This window comes from Spermophilus citellus (genome assembly GCF_964194105.1).
Source record: "Spermophilus citellus genome assembly, chromosome: 10".
NCBI lineage: Eukaryota > Metazoa > Chordata > Mammalia > Rodentia > Sciuridae > Spermophilus > Spermophilus citellus.
The window spans coordinates 117,218,251-117,235,790 of record NC_138197.1 but is presented as its reverse complement, the minus strand read 5'-3'; the positions used below and the strand labels follow the sequence as shown (position 1 = coordinate 117,235,790).

The window sequence follows — 17,540 nt, the reverse complement described above, 5'->3', positions numbered from 1 at the left end:
TGTCTCGGGATACACAACAGGAGACTTGTAAGATTTTCAGTAATATATATTATTTAGAAATGTAATAGGTTTTTTTGAGTTTAATGAATAAGTCAGGAGAATGACATTGAAAAGATCTATACAGAAGAAACCCTAGGAAGAGAGAGGTTAGTTATGAAGCTTAAAATAAAAAATCTCTCATTAATCGAACAAAGCTATCTATTATGATGAGAACCAGAATTGTGACAAAGTCAGAATGGACTTTGATTATTTCACATCATGCAGATGTTCAGATCTTTCATTTCTTCATGAAAGAATTCTGCCACTAAGGAGTAAGAAAAAATAATAATGGGAAAGATTTTTAAGAATAAATACCTTGATGTGCTATTAATGTTAAGAGAGTATATAATAATGTTAAGAGAGTATATAATTGTCTCAATAAGAACTTAAAGACCAAGATTTATCAATGATATGCTCAACTGGCATAGGAAAGATTTTCTGGAATCCCACAAAGCTAGGAAAAAAAAACAAGACATTTAAGACTGTCTATGCTCTAAGGGAACCTCAAGTTGAGACGGTCCGCTGAGCAAGTTGAGATTAAGAACCTGTTCACTTAAGATGACACTCTACCCATGGTTTTTCCAGTTCTCTTCTTGGAAGTATTCCAGAAAAATACTGTTTCTGTCTTATAAATGTTCAAGGGTTGAGGTCAGTTTAACAGATCTGGAAAAATATCATTTATTTAAAGTCTCCCAAGATCACCATAATTTATGTGGGCAAAATGTGCCTCTAATTTGGTGCTTCAATACAACCTGCAGATTGCATGAACTGCAGTTGCCTCCACACCAGAAAAAAACCTAATGTCTGACTTCAAAGAAGCCATTTTTATTTATCAATATGTTTTCCTTATTGATTAAGAAAAGCTAATAGAAGCTTTGCACAGTATTTAGGGAAAATTTGAGATGGATTAACAAGGCCAGGTTCTACAAATATGCACAGTATTTCTGGATACACAATAAGCCCATTGAGAATTATCACTGGAGGCCTGACTGGGCCTCTTGTTTGCTTAGTTCTTCCTTAATACTCCCCATGCAGAGAAGACAGGGAAGGGAGAGAATAAATTGCTGGTAAAGTAACTCTTGAGTTTGTGAACATGATAACAACAAACTGAATGTCTCTTGAAACTAGAATCATTCTGTAAATTCCAGCTGTTTGGGGCCAAATCATCCAGTCTCTTCTGGTGTGCAAGGGTACCTGAGCCAATGGTGTTTCCTGAAATATAAAAATGGCTTCCAGAAGGGATGACAGCATTTCATCCTCCATTTACATCTCCAGAGAAACAGCAAATATAGAAAGTGAAGTATATAATCACACTTTGAAATAATCCATTTAATTGGAACAGGATATTTTCATCGTCATGGAATCATTTGGCATTACAATGCCCTCCAAGGCAAAATACAATGCAAATGTCTAATTGCTGGAACATTCCCCAAATAGTGAAGATTGGCAAACTCTGACCAAACAAATGTTCTGTTAACATAATGACTAATTGCCCATTTTTAAAATCAACTTGATACAAATAGACGTATATATTTTTCTCATCCAAGAAAAGCTATTTACCTCTTTCTCCATTTGTAATCCTTCTGCTCTAATATTTCTTTCAAATACTTCTCTCTTTTCAGTCTGGGGATTGGATTTTCTGTACACAAGAATGTAGTCAATTCGACATTTTCCATCTCTAAAGTAAAGTCCATTTGATTTGTTTCTTTCTGGCACTGTCTGGATACAAAGAGAAAGGGACCAGTTTAAGCCATTCATAAACTTGAGCTTCAGGTGGGTAATTTAAAGAAAAATTAAAGCTAAATGGATTTTATTCTTTGTATTTTACTAAAATTTCATTCTCTAATAAAAAATGTAAACAAGAAGAAACAAATAAAATAAAAATGGGGAAAACACAAGACATCTAAAACTACCAAACACTGGCAAGGATGTGGAGCAACTGAGAATTCTCATATTCTGCAGGTGAGAGTGGAAATTGATATACCAACATTGGAAAACACAGTGGCATTATCTGGCAAAACTGAACATTTGCAGAACATATAAAATTCTTGTTAAGGCAATGAAGAGATGTGTATATGAATATTCACAGCAACATTGTTCTTAATATAAAATTTTTAAAAGTCGGAAATCAACTCAGATGTCTATGGAAACACAATAAATGGATAAATAAATTATACAAAGGGCATACAGTGAAATACTACAGAGCCACGAAAATAAATGAGTCTTGTATCTACCAACAATAGAAAAAAATGAATCTTAAAAACAACACTGACAGGAAAAATAGCAAGTCAGAAGATTTCATACCATGTTTTATAAAACACAAAATTTTAAAAAATCTAAAAGTAAGTTGTTAAAACGACATATGTATGTGATAAAATTATTTTTACAGCAAAAAGGATATAAAGTACAAAATTCAGGAAGATGGTACTGCTCTGGTAGGGTAGAGACCTGGGATTGCAAGTAGTTTCAATGGCTTTAGCAATATTCTAGTCCCATGTTTCTCAATTTTTTTCTCCACAATAAGAAAAACAGTTTACTGTATTATCTTTGGATATCTACGTAAACACATATATAAAAGTATTTGAGACCAAAGTTTCACACAATAACATTTCTTTTTGCTACTTGCAGACATGCTACTATAAATTTCCCATTGCATTAAAAAACAATCATTGGAGTTAGTAACCTATGATGAGGTTGTCACCAGGATTTGAAAAAATACCTTTCAACTTCATAAATTGGAAAATGGTTCAGGGTGTTCATTTTATTATGATGCTGCTCTGCATAACTTACACTGAAGTTACAAATATTATTTTGCAGTAATCAAATACTATAGATATTTAAAAAGTAAAAAAATTAAAGGAATGGGTTGAATTTTCATCCAGGCCCTTTTGGCTTGTAATATTTGACCCTAAAAGAGAATATCATGTATGTGCTGGTCAGGCTGGAGCAGAGTGTGGCAGGCTAATAGATTTCAAAATTGTATTTATATACCTGGCCAAGTGAGAGTGGGGAATTCATCTTTTCTGGGCCACAGAATACATTAGTTTCAAATAGTAGCATGAAGAAGGCAAATGTGTTAGACCTCCAAAGCTAGAAACCACATTCTTGTACAAGCATCATACATGCAACCTCACCAGAAGAAAGCTCTGAGCCAGGGGAACAGAAGTGCCCAGGCATAATATCTCAACAGATGTTTTCAAACAGTGACCAATCCTCACTCACCATCTTTTGGCTTTTGTCTTATGATGCACTCAGGAATCTACCTGAATAAACACTTCATTCACAATGATTTGCCAAGCAAGGAAAGTATCCTGTGGATTTAGCACATCAGCAGCTGCTTTCCAAAACAGGGCTTTGGGCTGGGAGGGGATCTCAGTGGTAGAGTGTCTGCCTAGCATATGTGAGGCCCTTGGTTCTATTCCTAGCACAGAAATAGTAATAGTAACAACATAGCAATAAAAATAAAATAAATATCTACAGTCATGAGTAAGTATCGGGAGGAGGATTGCCCTGAGCAGAATGACAACTTGTGCACCTTCAGCAAAGCCCTGGCCTTTCTGAGACTGTTTCCTCCTTTGTAAGTTAAGGGGATGAGACCAGTTGCTTCCTGAGATCCCTTTCCCTGCCCCTTCACTATGCCACCTTATGGTATCCAAAGTATCTGTGTGAAGAGCTGGTGACAGAAGGAATTTTTTTCTTTTTAAAAAGAAAGAAAAGAAAAGACATGGATAGTAGTTTAAGGAACTTATGGGGAGAGGTCTGCAAAGCTTGGTAGAAGTTAACAGTTTCCCCTGCCTAGGCATCGTTCTGTCCATGGTTACATGTCTCTGGAATAACAAAACCTTAGCAATGGGCAATAAGTAAATGACTCTGATTCTTCGTGCTTATCACCTCTAATTATGGTGCATGTACAAAGGAAATATTCAACTTCACCAAGACACAATCTGAGAAATAGTGAGTGCCTCTAAACACAATACTTTTCCCAAAATGACACACTAATAACAGACACGTCTATTTTCAGCTGCAATGTTTCCAGATTACAGAAGCCAACAGAAACTCAAAGAGGCTCCAGCTCCAGACAACACCATCTATGGAGAGCTGGTGCACTTTATGCCACTATTCTATGTGCTGGGGGATTTATACTTTTTACCACTTATGGCACCGGGAATATAGATCTTAAACCGGTAGGCAGTTTTAAGAATCATCCTTTGTATACATGAGATGCTTCTAGGTTTAAGAAAGTAAGTGTATGATCCATTGGAGGTTTGTTTTGAGCAAAGGTAGATTTAGGATTCCTAAAATGTGCTAGACCCATGGGGGACATCAAAGAAAGATAAACCCTTGTTTTCCAGAAACCTAGAGTTTGATGGGACTATGACTTTAACGGTCCATTGGAACATACTTCACATTTAAAAAAAAAAAATCATACACTCTTACCTCTCCCCCTGTTTCTAATCTGCTGGCATCATCTGAAGTACTGGTCAGGTTTCCGGGGTGAAGGAGGGAATCATCATCTTTGCAAGGACTATTGACAGCTTCTAATTCATCAAAAAGAATATTGACATCCTTGGCCACTAGAACCAAAGTAAATACATTAAAAGCGGGTTTAAGAATCTGGGATCTTGAAAGCAACACTGAAAGAGAAGATATTTCCCTGTGACTTCGTATGTTCTCATTATTTCAATCACACCTTCAGTGACGGGTCTATCATTTCCTAAGAGAAAAGATGTCAGATGTAAAACATAGTTGACCAGACAGTGACAGTGTATTCATTAGGCAAGATTAAGGAAACTGTGAGGCGAGGTGAAGTATGTCCATACTACAAGAAGTACAATTTCATGGTAACAGGAGGCATTTGTTTGGTTTTTCCTTCATATAGTTTTTTAGCATAATGTACTTTCATTCAAGACTTCTGAGAACTCATTCTTTGAGTTGGAGATGACCTATACTTTTATATTCTGCTTTTTTTCTTTCTCATTTAAGTGCTGTGCAGCTTATGAAGTAAATCAAAAAAGTGTTACTGAATGGCTTAGTGATTTTTTTTTTGTTCCTTTATGACTTCCATAAGGTCAGATAAAGAACTCCTAATGTAATCATGAAGCCTGTAGTTAGGTTTTCTGCTTTCCTTCTTCCTCTAATGCTGAACTGAAATAATGAAGTGAGCCAAGGCTCTCTGGAATGCCAAGGCTCTCCCCAGAGACTGTTGATGTTAATAACACAGTGACAAATAAAAAGCTGTATGTCAGAGTTCTAGGTACAGACAACTTTCAAATCCACCATGCCTGTGGCACTCCAGAAAACAAAGTGCAGCACCAGTAGGAGGAGGAGAGAAAGGGATGTCAGGTGAGGGTCCCTCCTTTTCCGACTCAAATTATGGCCAACATTGCAGCTGATTTTTTCTTTTGATGCTTTAAAAATGACCGAGGGCTTGTAACTTGTCAGAAGCTGCTGCACAAAAGAATTCATGGGAGATTGACTACTTCTTACCCAAGCACGTAACAGATTATTCATTCTTTCATTTGAAAACATTTTAGGAACGTAGACATTGTTTGTCAGGCACAGAGTACATGATAGCAAAACTTTGGTAGATAAAAGTCATGTGGCTTTCTGCATTTCTGTTTTAAGGTAAACAAACCAAATAAATATATATTGTGAATGCTCTCAAGGAAAGAGAGCTTGGATATAGAGAATAGAGATACTTAGGGTGACCAGGTTCCTAGTCACCAAATGTGATTAGGCAATTCATTTAACTTTAAGTTTTTCATCTGTAAAATAAAATGCACAGGTGTAGAATAGAATTTACATTTATTGCTTACTATGATAGGCTGAATCACATCCCTCAAAGGTGATCTAATCCCTGGAACCTGTGAATATATTATCTTACATCACTATGGGTTTGTTGATGTGATTAAGCCAAAGATCTTAAAATGGGGACATTATCCTGGATTACATGGACATGTCTAGTGTAATTATAAGAGTCTTTAGAAGCAGGAGCTAGGATGGTAAGAATCAGAGAGACAGACTAGAAATGTTCTGCTGCTGGCTTTGAAGATGGAGGACAGGGCCATGAGCCAAAGAATGCAGGTGGCCTTTAGAAGATAGAAAAGACATTAAAGCAGATTTTTCCCTAGAGCCTCTAGAAGGAAAAACACAGTCTTGCTGACACTTTGGATTTTGGACTTCTAACCTCTTAAGCACTACGATAACAAATATGTACTATTTGAAACCACTACATTTGTAGTAATTTAGTGCGGCAGTAAATCAATACACTTACTATAGGTTTTTAAACCATGAAGCTACAGAGAAGAAAACATCATGGTATTTCCATAGAGCCATGGCTTAGGAGCACCTACACTGTGCCAGGTGCTCAAGGAGAGGAGCCAACACTTTTTGAGGCAATATAACATGCACAGTGCTTTTTAGATATAGCAAGACCAAAGACAGCTTTCCTGAGCACCCTATGTAATGAAGCCCCCTAATTTTTCTCCTCCATTTATCTCTTTCCCAGCACTGAACACCACCTGTAACTCCCTTGTTATTTGTCTATTTACTTTTTATTGCTTATTTGTTTATTTACTTTTTATTGTTTGTTTATCTTATTAGGATGCAAGTTCCATAGGGCAGGGCCTTGTCTGTCTTGACTGATCTACAGAGACCCTGGCACAAAGTAAGCTCTTGACACACATTTGTTGAATGACAGAATGGGGATAAGAAATCCATTATTGGGTAGAGGGAAGTGATGCTAGTGATATTCAGTGGGAAGAGGTCAGGGAGACTGCTAAACATCCTATGATACACAGGATGTCCAACGACAAAGAGTTATCCAGCCCAAAAGGTCAATATAGTAATTGGCTCTTACTTGCAGTTTCCCTTTCTGTAGTTTCTAAATTAGCTGTGGTTAACCAGTGGTCACAGTCTAGTAATGTCTGAGAGTCCCTTCCCTTTAACAGCCCTAGGACTTTGAATATATATTTTTCCTAACATGATTCTCATGCACAAACCAGGACTGTGTAATTTCAAGTAGACAGTGATTGAATTTCAAGGAGATAATGATTAGATTTGAACAACGGATAAAAATATAGTTTTAACAAAGTCAGACACCTGCTTGCTATTCCAAATTCTGCCACTTAGCCATGTGAATTTGCACTTCTAGTTCCTTACTGATAAGACAGGGACACTTTGGATCTTAAATATCCTCCAAAGGACTATGTGTTAAAGACTTAGTGCCCAGTTGGGCACTAGTGGGAGGTGTTGAAGACTTGGAGAAATGGGGCCAAGAAGGAGGTCATCTGGTCATTAGGGCATGTCTTTGAAGTATGTAGGCAGACTCCAGCCCCTTCATTCCCCTCTCTTTTTCTCACCCAAGCCAGGAGGAGAGAGTGCCCCACACTTTTTCCTATGCTGTCTACCTTAGTACAGGACCAAACACAGTGGGGACTGAACATAAACTGAAGCCTCCAAAAATGTAAGCAAAATGAAACATCTCTCTGTGTAAGCTGATTATCTCAGGTCTTTGGTAGAGGAACAGAGAGCTAACCTGGAGAACTGGCTCTGAGAAGTGGAGCCGTGGCTGTGACTACACCTGATGATGTGGAAAAACCTTTGCAATTGGTTTGCAGGAGGGGTGTAGAAAAATTTGGAGAATCAAGCTCGAAAAAGACTAGCAAGCTATAAGTGAAGTTTAATGCACCATTCTGCTGAAGACTCATATGACTAGACTGCTAATAGGAATGCAAATGGTAAAGGCTATGCTGATGAGGTTTCACAAGGAAACAAGAAATCTACTGGGAATTGAACTAAAGGCAAACCAGTTGTTACACAATGAGGAATTAGGATACATTATGCCCAAGCCCCAAGACTTTGTAGGATGCTGAACTTAAAGGCAATGGACAAGTTTATCTGGTAGAGAAAATTTTAAGGCAGCAAAATACTCGGGGAGTGTACTGGGCATCGCTGGCTATTTTTAACCAAATTTACAATGAGAATCCACAGAAAAATAGAACAGAGTGGAAAAGATTTGTGTAAAGGTGCAGCCAAGGAGGGTGCAATTGCTAAAGAGATTAATATTTAAAATAGCTAGATACTTTGCACACAGACATTAGGACAGATGCCTGGAAGAAATCTCAGAAATTACGTAGACTCTGTCCCTTAAAGGGTAGAAGGTAAAAATTGTTTCAAAGAACTTCTAAAAGTCTTTTATGAAGAGAGCTTTGGGATACTGCTAGTCAAGGATTGCCTAAGCTGGCAAAGCATGCAAAGGCCCCTGAAGCTGTGGCTTAAGTAGGCTGGGGTGCAGCTAACATTGGCAGAGCTACCTTGGCATGAACCACATGGTGCTGGTCAGAAAGGCTTGTACCAAGATTTCAATAAAAAGCCTGGGAGGCTTGTGAGTATATTGCAGAGTGGAGATCCTGCAAGAATCCATTATTGGGTAGAGGCAAGTGATGCTAGTGGTATTTGGTAGGAAGAGGTCAGGGAGGCTGCTAAACATTCTGTGATACACAGGATTTCCTACAACAAAGAGTTCTCCAGCCCAAAAGGTCAATATAGTAACTGGCCCTTATTTGCAGTTTCACTTTCTGTAGTTTATAAATTAGCTGTGGTCAACCATGATCCAAAAATATTAAATAAAAATAAATGACTCACTATTTTATATGTTCACTATTCTGTATAGCATGATGAAATCTCGTGCTATTCTTCTCCACTCTGCCCAAGACATGAATCAACCTTTTGTCCAGTGTGTCCATTCTTTATATGCTACCTACCTGTGTCAGTCACTTAGTTTCATCTTGGTTATCAATATGGTATATAGACCTTGTTACTGGCCATGGTTTCAGGCATTCATCTGTGGTCTTGGACTCTATCTTCTGTGGATAATGGGGAATGACTGTTAAGATTAAGAAATCTTACTCTACTATTTAATTCTAAAGGGAACAATGAATGGGAAAGAGAAAGAAGCCCTTGTAATGGACTATATCACCTTCCTTATAATGTTTTCTCAAATAGAAAAATGTTTGATAATTATTTGCTTAGTAGAATTCTGCTATTAGGCTCATTAAATGAGAAAGAGAGCCAAATGCTCTGGGGAGTCAATTAAGAGCAAGAGGGAGAGAGAATATAAAAATTCCATGTAATCCACGTAAGGCATCTATATTGCATTCAGATTCAGGAAAGGCTGTGTGAACAAAGCTGGGCCAGCAAAGATGGGTCAGGCTAGGTAAATACCATGCATTTGAAGACTGTTATGATTTAGATGTGAGATGTCCACCCAAAATTCATGTGTGAGACAATGCAAGTACATTCAGAGATCAAATGATTGGATTATGAGAAACTTAACCTAATCAGTTCATTAATCCACTTGAATTAACTGGGTGGTAACTGTAGGTATGTAAGTTGTTGCTGGAGGAGGTAAATCAACAGGAGCCTGCCTTAGGGATATCTATATCTATCTACCTATCTATCTACACACATACACACATACACACACACACATACACACATACACACACACACATACACACACACACTGAGCTGAGCTTAGTCTCTCTCTACTTCAGATTGTCATGTCCTAAGCTGATTTTCTTCACCACACCCTTGTGCCATGATGTTCTGCCTCATTATGAGTCCAGAGCAATGGAATCAGCTATCTATGGACTTATACCTCTGAAACTGTGAGTGCCAAATAAAATTATTTTTCTCTAAAATTGTTCTTGTCAGGTCTTTTGGTCACGGTAGCAAAAATGCTGACTAAAACAGGGGGGGCAAGGGAGATGCCCATACAACTCTATTATAGAGATCAGGACTTTGTCTTTAAAAGCAAAGCTTGGAAACATAACAGCAGAGACTTACATATAACTGAGCAAGGGTCAAGGTCCTCACATGGCCCGAGAGACCAAACGCCAGTCTGTGTAAAGCTTCAAAATCAGCACAGAAAAGAGATTTCTTAGAGCAGCCTCTTTCTATATCATCCCAGGATAAGGGAAGAGCAGAGAAGTCATAGGGCCAGGAGTGGGGCAGATACTGACATTCTCATGTGATGAGAAAGTGAATTTACTTCAGTAGTACTGAATTGACTTGTCAAATATTTGCAATTATTTCAACTATTCCTCCAGTGAAAAATCACTTGGAATGTTGGATATTGTTTTAATTCTCCAGGGAAAAGAGATCACAGATGTATTGCAAGAACTCTAATAAAGAGATTAACGAATCAAGTTATTTTCTGCCATGAGTTCATTGAGCCAACATTTAGTGTTAGGTGCTACAGGTGCAAACATGAACAATACATGAATGGGAAGCCCTTGCATTTTCATACAAGAGGATTAAATAGGGGAATCAGTGCTATAAAAGCTATAAGCAAAATAAATAATGTGCTTTAGAAATAGTCTAAAAGAGAGCAGGACATAAAACTGAAAGTGTCTAAGAATTTGATTTATTGCTCTTTAATTCTCTCCTATTTTACAAATGCAGCAGAATAACCCAAACTTGGTATTACAGCCTGAGAATATTTTAATGTCAGTATTTTTTATGCAGCCCAAATGAGGCAAAATTGTAGGTCATGGAAAAATAGATAAGAGAGCATTGCAGTGTAATCCAGGTATTGATATTTGTCCTCCAGAATTCTGGTTCATTATACTATTTTTGTCCTGAGTTCCAAATTATTATATCTGATACTCTGAATTCTGAAAGCATCTCATATTGACCTTAAAGCATCACTAGGAAACAAACACACAAACAAACAAAAAAGGACACTTTTAGGAATAATTCAGAATGAAAGCAACATTGTTTATGTCTTAATTTCAATGCTACCAGATCATTTTACTGTTTTATAACAAGTTCACCTTTATGTTTAGAGTAGGTTCTCTTTCAGATGAAAAGTTAATTGATACAAAGACTAGGAAATAAACTCAGTGTCCATTTTAAAATAAATAATAGCTGATTGTAAGATTATATCAATTGTTTTTTTCTTATTCTAACTATCTTTGTGAGATTGCTTTAAAGTGTCGGTTTTTCTCTTAGAATCAGAGGTTAAATATGGAGGAAGTGGGATGGGAGACAAAGGCAGAGAGACTACAATTAAAGCCCACTGCCTGTTAAGGATTGCCAGGTCTATTTTCTCATTTCATCTCCAGAACAACCCATGAGACAGATATTAGAAAAAGAAGTCAGGTTCATAAGTGCTAAGTTAGCCACACAACTAGGCAGTGACAAAGATGAATTCTAACACAGTTCTGACTCCTGAATCCATGTTATTTCCAGCAGGCTTCTTGTTTTCGGGGAAGCATTCTACTGTTATTAAATCCTGTTTGGCTTTCAAGAACAGGAAGTCATTTAACTGCCAGGCAATTATCTTGTCACTGTTTTAACATTTATCTGCATAAAGCTAGACTTTACATCTGTAGCCCAACAGTTCTGACACTTTTTAAAGATTTAACAAATAGATAAAATTAAATGTTTTAAAAATTTTAGAGAAATATACACACAAGGCACAGATTTGAGTACCTTAGGCTGAGATTTTAAAAGCTGAAGAATATGCAGCATTTATATGACACAAGAAAGCCCAGGACTCTCTTCAATGTTCATTACTCTTCAAATGAATCTGATAGCTTCCCTAAGGCACAGACTGCCTGGCTTACCAGTAAGAAACAAAGGAGGGGGCTGGGGTTGTGGCTCAGTGGTAGAGCTTGCCTAGGCTCTGGGCCCGATCCTCAGTACCACATAAAAATAACTAAATAAAATAAAGGTTAAGAAACAAACAAACAAACAAACAAAGGAGGGACTAATTTAAAGAGCTCTAAATAAATAAAGTAATTGGGAAATACATAAATACTTTCTTATCTAACTTTATTCTTTTCCAATAAGGCTAGCACTTTTCAAAATGTGTTCCCTCAAGCCCAGAATCCTTTTGAGGAGTTTTTGGGGGCAATGGAAGGGGCCAAAAGGAAACTGAGGGGGAAAAGCCCACCTTCTACTCCCACCCATACCAAAGAGTTCAGTTTTTTTGAGATTCAAAATATGTCTTCACAAACAAATAATCAAAAAGATAAAGAGTTTTTTAAAAATGTATGGTCATTAAAGAAATAATGACATTGCCATTCTCTGGTTCAGTAATGGCAACATTTAGAAAACAGCACAGACCATGCATTGCAAGCAGCCCAGCACACACTGCCACAGGCCAAGATCAGTAACTTATTCCTGGCAGCATGTTTTTTATAAAGAGCTTCTCTTGTTCAATCTAAAGAAAAGGCAGACAACTTGGTTGCTTCCAGGTGGGTAAAAATGGCACCTCCTACATCCCTGGGAATGACATTTAGAGAACTGTGCTCCTCATTCAGGCTTTGTTCCTTAGCCTTGGCCACCTTTTCACAAGGTCAGTGATGTTCTGCATTGAAGACCTCAATCCTCTGATCCATGATTTCTCCTTCTTTGGATTCAGACAGATCTGAATTCAAATCCATCCCTCCCACTTACTAGCTATTGGATTGGGTTATTTTAGCTTATTCCAGTTTTAATTCCTTTATCTTTTAAATAGGGATAATACTATTTCCCGGAAGGGAATGTTGCGAGGAATAAAGGCAAAGGTGACCATCAGCACTTAGAGTGCTTAACATGCTCCAAGCACAATGTAAGGATTTTATATAGATTTATTATCCTTATTTCCATTTTACAGATGTGGAAAGTAAGGTAAGGCAAATTTAATATTAAATAAAATGAGATAGGTAAAAGGTCAACCACAGAGTTGCCAGAGAGGCTTACTAGATGCCAGTTCCCCCACTCTTGCCATCTTTCTCTCTGAAGCAGCATGACACACAGGTTGAAAACAAAGTTGGAAATAAAGCTGCAAAACATTGGATCCAGAATGACTCACTTGATATTGCTGAGACATGACTCAGTTTCCCCAGCCACAGAAGCACAAACCACAGCAATGCAGGAGCAGCCACATGACTATGTAGGGGCTTGGGCAGGCACAAGGGGTCAAGCCTCAAAAATGGAAATCCAGGCCTTCCAACTCTTGAGCTGCTCATTTTGAAACTACATGGTTTTCCCTATTTCCTTTATTAGAACCCAGTGGAATACAGCACAGTTCTGTCTTTTAGAGGATGAATGCTACTCAAGAATCATTATGGTCTATCTCTGTATCTGCTTAGAATCAAGAAGAGAAAAACTAAGAAGACAATAAGAGGAGCAAGAGACACAGGATGGGACAATGATTTAAAGCAAGAATTACCATGTCCAGTATAATCTTTGAATGACATGCCTCACCGTGGTTAACTTATCCAGATATACGCCCATGCCTGATTGATGGACTGTTGTGCTTTTAAAGACAAGATGCTCAACCTAATTTCAGAAGGAAATATCTAAAAATGTGTACCTCTTAAAAATGTTCAGATTTTGAAACTTTGGTAGTTAAAAAGCAGGGGGGTATTTTGGCTTTAATTGATGTTATTTGCAGAACAAAGTAGATACTCAAATCTTAAAACTATATGTGGGAGGTCTGAATCTTACTAGACAAACTCTAGAGTTAAGAATTTGACCTGTGACTTTGTTATCATCACATCAAATTAAACCTGTCTCTAAGTTCACATTTCACTGCCTTGGTGCACAAGCCAGTCATTGGTGACATTTCCATTCTCCTGTCTTATGTATACGGGATGGTGTAAAGGTCCCAGGAGTGTGGGTAAAGACCTGAACATTTAGAGAGACTGCCCAAAAATTCCTCTGAACTGACTAGTCCAAGTCCACAGTGAAATGTATTCATTCACTCATTCATTACATATATTTACTTAGCACCTGTGATATTCTATGCCCTGTTCAAGGCTCTGGGGAAGGTGAGATTGCCACCTTCCCAGAGCCTGCAACATCCCTCCCTGGGAAAGAATTCTGCTGCAGCTGGCAATTCAGGTGACCCTCGAGCTGTCTCCCAGGCACAACACAGCCATTCCCTCCCCTTCCATCCACCCACTGGAAGCCACGCTATTTCTGCAGCACAGTCCAAGAAAGCTTGTCTCAGAAATTTCCTCCTGCCTGTTTCTACTTCTCTTATTTAAGTGTGAGCCTCTTGGAAGCTCAGGCTTTCAGAAAGCAAAAGCCAGGAGCTTTAAACATTATAAAACTCTGCTGAAACAAAGGAGTTCAAAGGACTAGTCTGCCATCTTGGGATGGGGAGTGAAGGGTGAAAATAGAGAGGGAAGGAAAAATCACACCAAGGGGAAAACACACACACACACACACACACACACATACACACACACAAATAAATATCTCCTTATTATCTAGAAAGCAGTCAAGTTGTTTTCATTCTGAACCATGCAATAAGATATGATCTGTAAATATTTTTTATTTTTTCCTGAATTGGACTTGGTACCAAAATGTTCACCACTGTCTTTAAGTATTATGCTTAGTGTAGTGTCTGACACATAACAGGTGAGACGGATGAATGGAAGGAAAAAAGAATTCTTTTCTTTATTATTAGATGTACATCTAATAAGGAAGATCAGAAAAGCAATTTGAGTATGGCCAATGAGACATCTTTAGTACAAATGATGCTATACTTAGGGTACACACACTATGGGAAAAATAATATAAATCCATTTTACAATGTAGAAGCAAAGGAGGGAAAACTTTTGCATCAAAATGTGAAACCTTAAGAATAAAATGTTTAAAACACAAAGTAGTTTCTTTTTCCTAGTCATTTTTATTTAATTTTGTATTTAGCAGAACAAGGAACGACACACAATTAAATATTGAATCCATTGCATAATTAACCATACAGCTTGGGAAGCTATACTTAAAGTTTTATCAGCTTCAAAATGAAGAAAATATCATCTACTATTGCCTAGGGCTCCCCACTTCCCACCCCCCCACCACTTCTAGCACTTGAGGTAATATACATAGACATATATACACACACTCATATATATATGTATATATATGTACACACACACACACATCACTACAAAATTCTAAGAAAACAGTGAAATCTTTCTGTTGTCCTACTACTCTCAATAAAAATGTATGCAGAGGAGGAGACATACTGGTATTCAGAATTCTACATTTTTTTTCATTTTTTTCTGTCTTTTATTTTTATTTATTTATTTATTTATTTTTATTTAAATAACACGACAGCAGTTCAGAATGCTACATTCTTTACAGCATTACATTCTGGTCTCTCAAAGCTTCCTAGAAACCATCATCTAAGATATGGACCCTTAAAGAACCAAGCTCTGCATTTTTATCCTTAGACATTACAATGAATTGGCTACATATATCAATCATATTGGGAACCTAGGTAGAGCCTGAATGCAGATGAATGGTCCAAATCCTTCCTGTTAGAAATGACCCAGCCTGTACAGGCAGCTTCCCAAATCTTCTACTTATCGTGAAACTAGTTTTTGTTTTTCTGAACAAGAGAGTAAATAGATTAGTTCTGAGGTTATAAAATGTATGTACCTATAAAGATTTTCATTTGTATTTTAAATTGAAGTAAAATTTCCATTTTTTTATTTTGAATTGTAAAGTGTACATAAATCTGTATTCCTCTATCTGTTCATAAAGAGGTCACCATTTAAAACTATAGAGGAGTTTACATGTCATACGAATGTGTCTCTACTATGATCTATTGTAAAAAAAAAAAAAAAGTCCCTTATTGGATCTCATGGATCCATGAAAGAAGGGAGAACAGTGAAGTAGAGGAAAGGGGTCCAGCAGGAGGGTAGAAGAGGGAGAAAAAGGAGGAACTGTGGAATGAAACTCACCAAATTATGCTCTGTGCATGTATGTATGAATATATCACAGAGAATTCCACTTTCATTTATAATTGTAGTGTACCAATGAAAAACAATAAGTAAATAGATGGAAAGCCAGTAGGGATCAGGGGAGGAGAAAAAGGTTAAGGCAAAGAACTGGGGATTGAAAAGAAGAAATGATGTTATATGCATTTATAAATATATCAATATGGGCCCCACTATTATGGATAACTATAAAAATAAATAAAAATTAAAAATCATCCCTTTTAAATCTTTAGTTTATTTTGACATGAGTTGAGTTAGCCCCAAAAACATTTTTTTAAGTTCATCTCTAACACTTTCATAGAAGCCAACTTTTATCTTTTATTGAAAAACTTTAAATCCTTTTAGCCCTGCATAATCTATCTCCTTCAAATTAAATGAAATAATTACATTATTGTATAACTTTCTATGAAAAGTTTTTTTCCAATGTCTATTAATTTGACTTTGTTTCTCTCGGGGAAAATATTTATCTTATTCACTAATCCAATTTGAAGGGATTTCCCAGCCAGAACAAAAAACTGGTCCCCTTATATTATTCACACAAAAAAATTTCCTTCAGAAGTAGCCTTGTCTTCAATTTTAGTATCTCACCTCAGTGTGATCACATCCTGAACTGAGCACATTCACAAAGGGGTTAAATGGCAAACAGGGCACCCTCCATTCTAGCCTGGTCTCCAATATTTAACCAGTTATTTTGATACTTAATTTCTCCCACCCTCAGTTGTCCCACCTGTAAGATGGAGATATTAATTATCTTATAAAGTCAAGAATGTAATATAGCTGAATGGTAATTATCTGTAAAATGATGAAAATCATTCATAAGAAAATAAATACAGAGCTGAGGAGGTAGTTCCGTGGTAGAACTCTTGCCTAAGCATGCACAAGTCTCTGGATGTGATTTCCAGCATCACAAACCCCTCAAATCCAACATTATATCATACTATGAAATATTATTTGAGGAATATCATCATCTAGAATTAGAACTCTGGTTAATGAAACATGAGTAGTAATGACTCCCTCAATGCTAAATCTGTAACAGGGATAAACATACCAGTTCTTATGACATTCTGAGTGAAAATTATAAAACACAAATAACATGGTATAAGAAGAGCTAATCTTGATTAATAAAAATGCTCAGAAATGACAGGTTCCCTTTTGAGGAACAGCCTGTCTGTCATTAACTTCACCAGATATTTGTGTCAGAGGGTAAGTTCCCGATTTCAGTTTACTGCTTTGACATTTAATCCTTGCTTCTTGCATTTGAACAGAGAAATGGTATTTTTGTTTCTTAATAGTTTTTCCTTGATGGTAATTAATCAAGGAATCTAAAAAATTATAATACTTGAAGGCTTACTAAATATTATATCACACTAAATATAGAGAACTTGTAATTCCACTATTGGCTTCTTCAAAGACCCTAAAATGAGGTGGTTCTATTTTTACAAATTAAACCTTCATTTCACTAACCATCTCTTCTGGCCACGAAATTATTATGCATAGTATCTCTTTTAAGACATCATTATATTGGTTTTTTGTTTGTTTGTTTGTCTTTTGTTTTAAATTTTTTAAAGTTGTCAATGGACCTTTATTTTATTTATTTATATGTGGTGCTGAGAATCGAACCCAGTGCCTCACACGTGCTAGGGAAGCACTCTACAACTGAGCCACAACCCCAGCCCAATTATATTGTTTTTTTAAAAGGATGGCATCTGAGGT

General features: G+C 36.9%; 1 protein-coding gene across 1 annotated transcript in view; it reads right to left on the bottom strand.

The window, feature by feature from the left end:
• ANO4 (anoctamin 4) overlaps positions 1-17,540 on the bottom strand; it is a 333,674-nt gene that overhangs the window by 178,788 nt on the left and 137,346 nt on the right. The window contains exons 4-5 of the mRNA XM_081311559.1: positions 4,477-4,613; positions 1,600-1,758 (exon numbers count right to left, since the gene is read on the bottom strand). Of these exons, the coding sequence (XP_081167685.1) occupies positions 1,600-1,758; positions 4,477-4,613 (296 nt within the window). The remainder of the gene's footprint in view (positions 1-1,599; positions 1,759-4,476; positions 4,614-17,540) is intronic.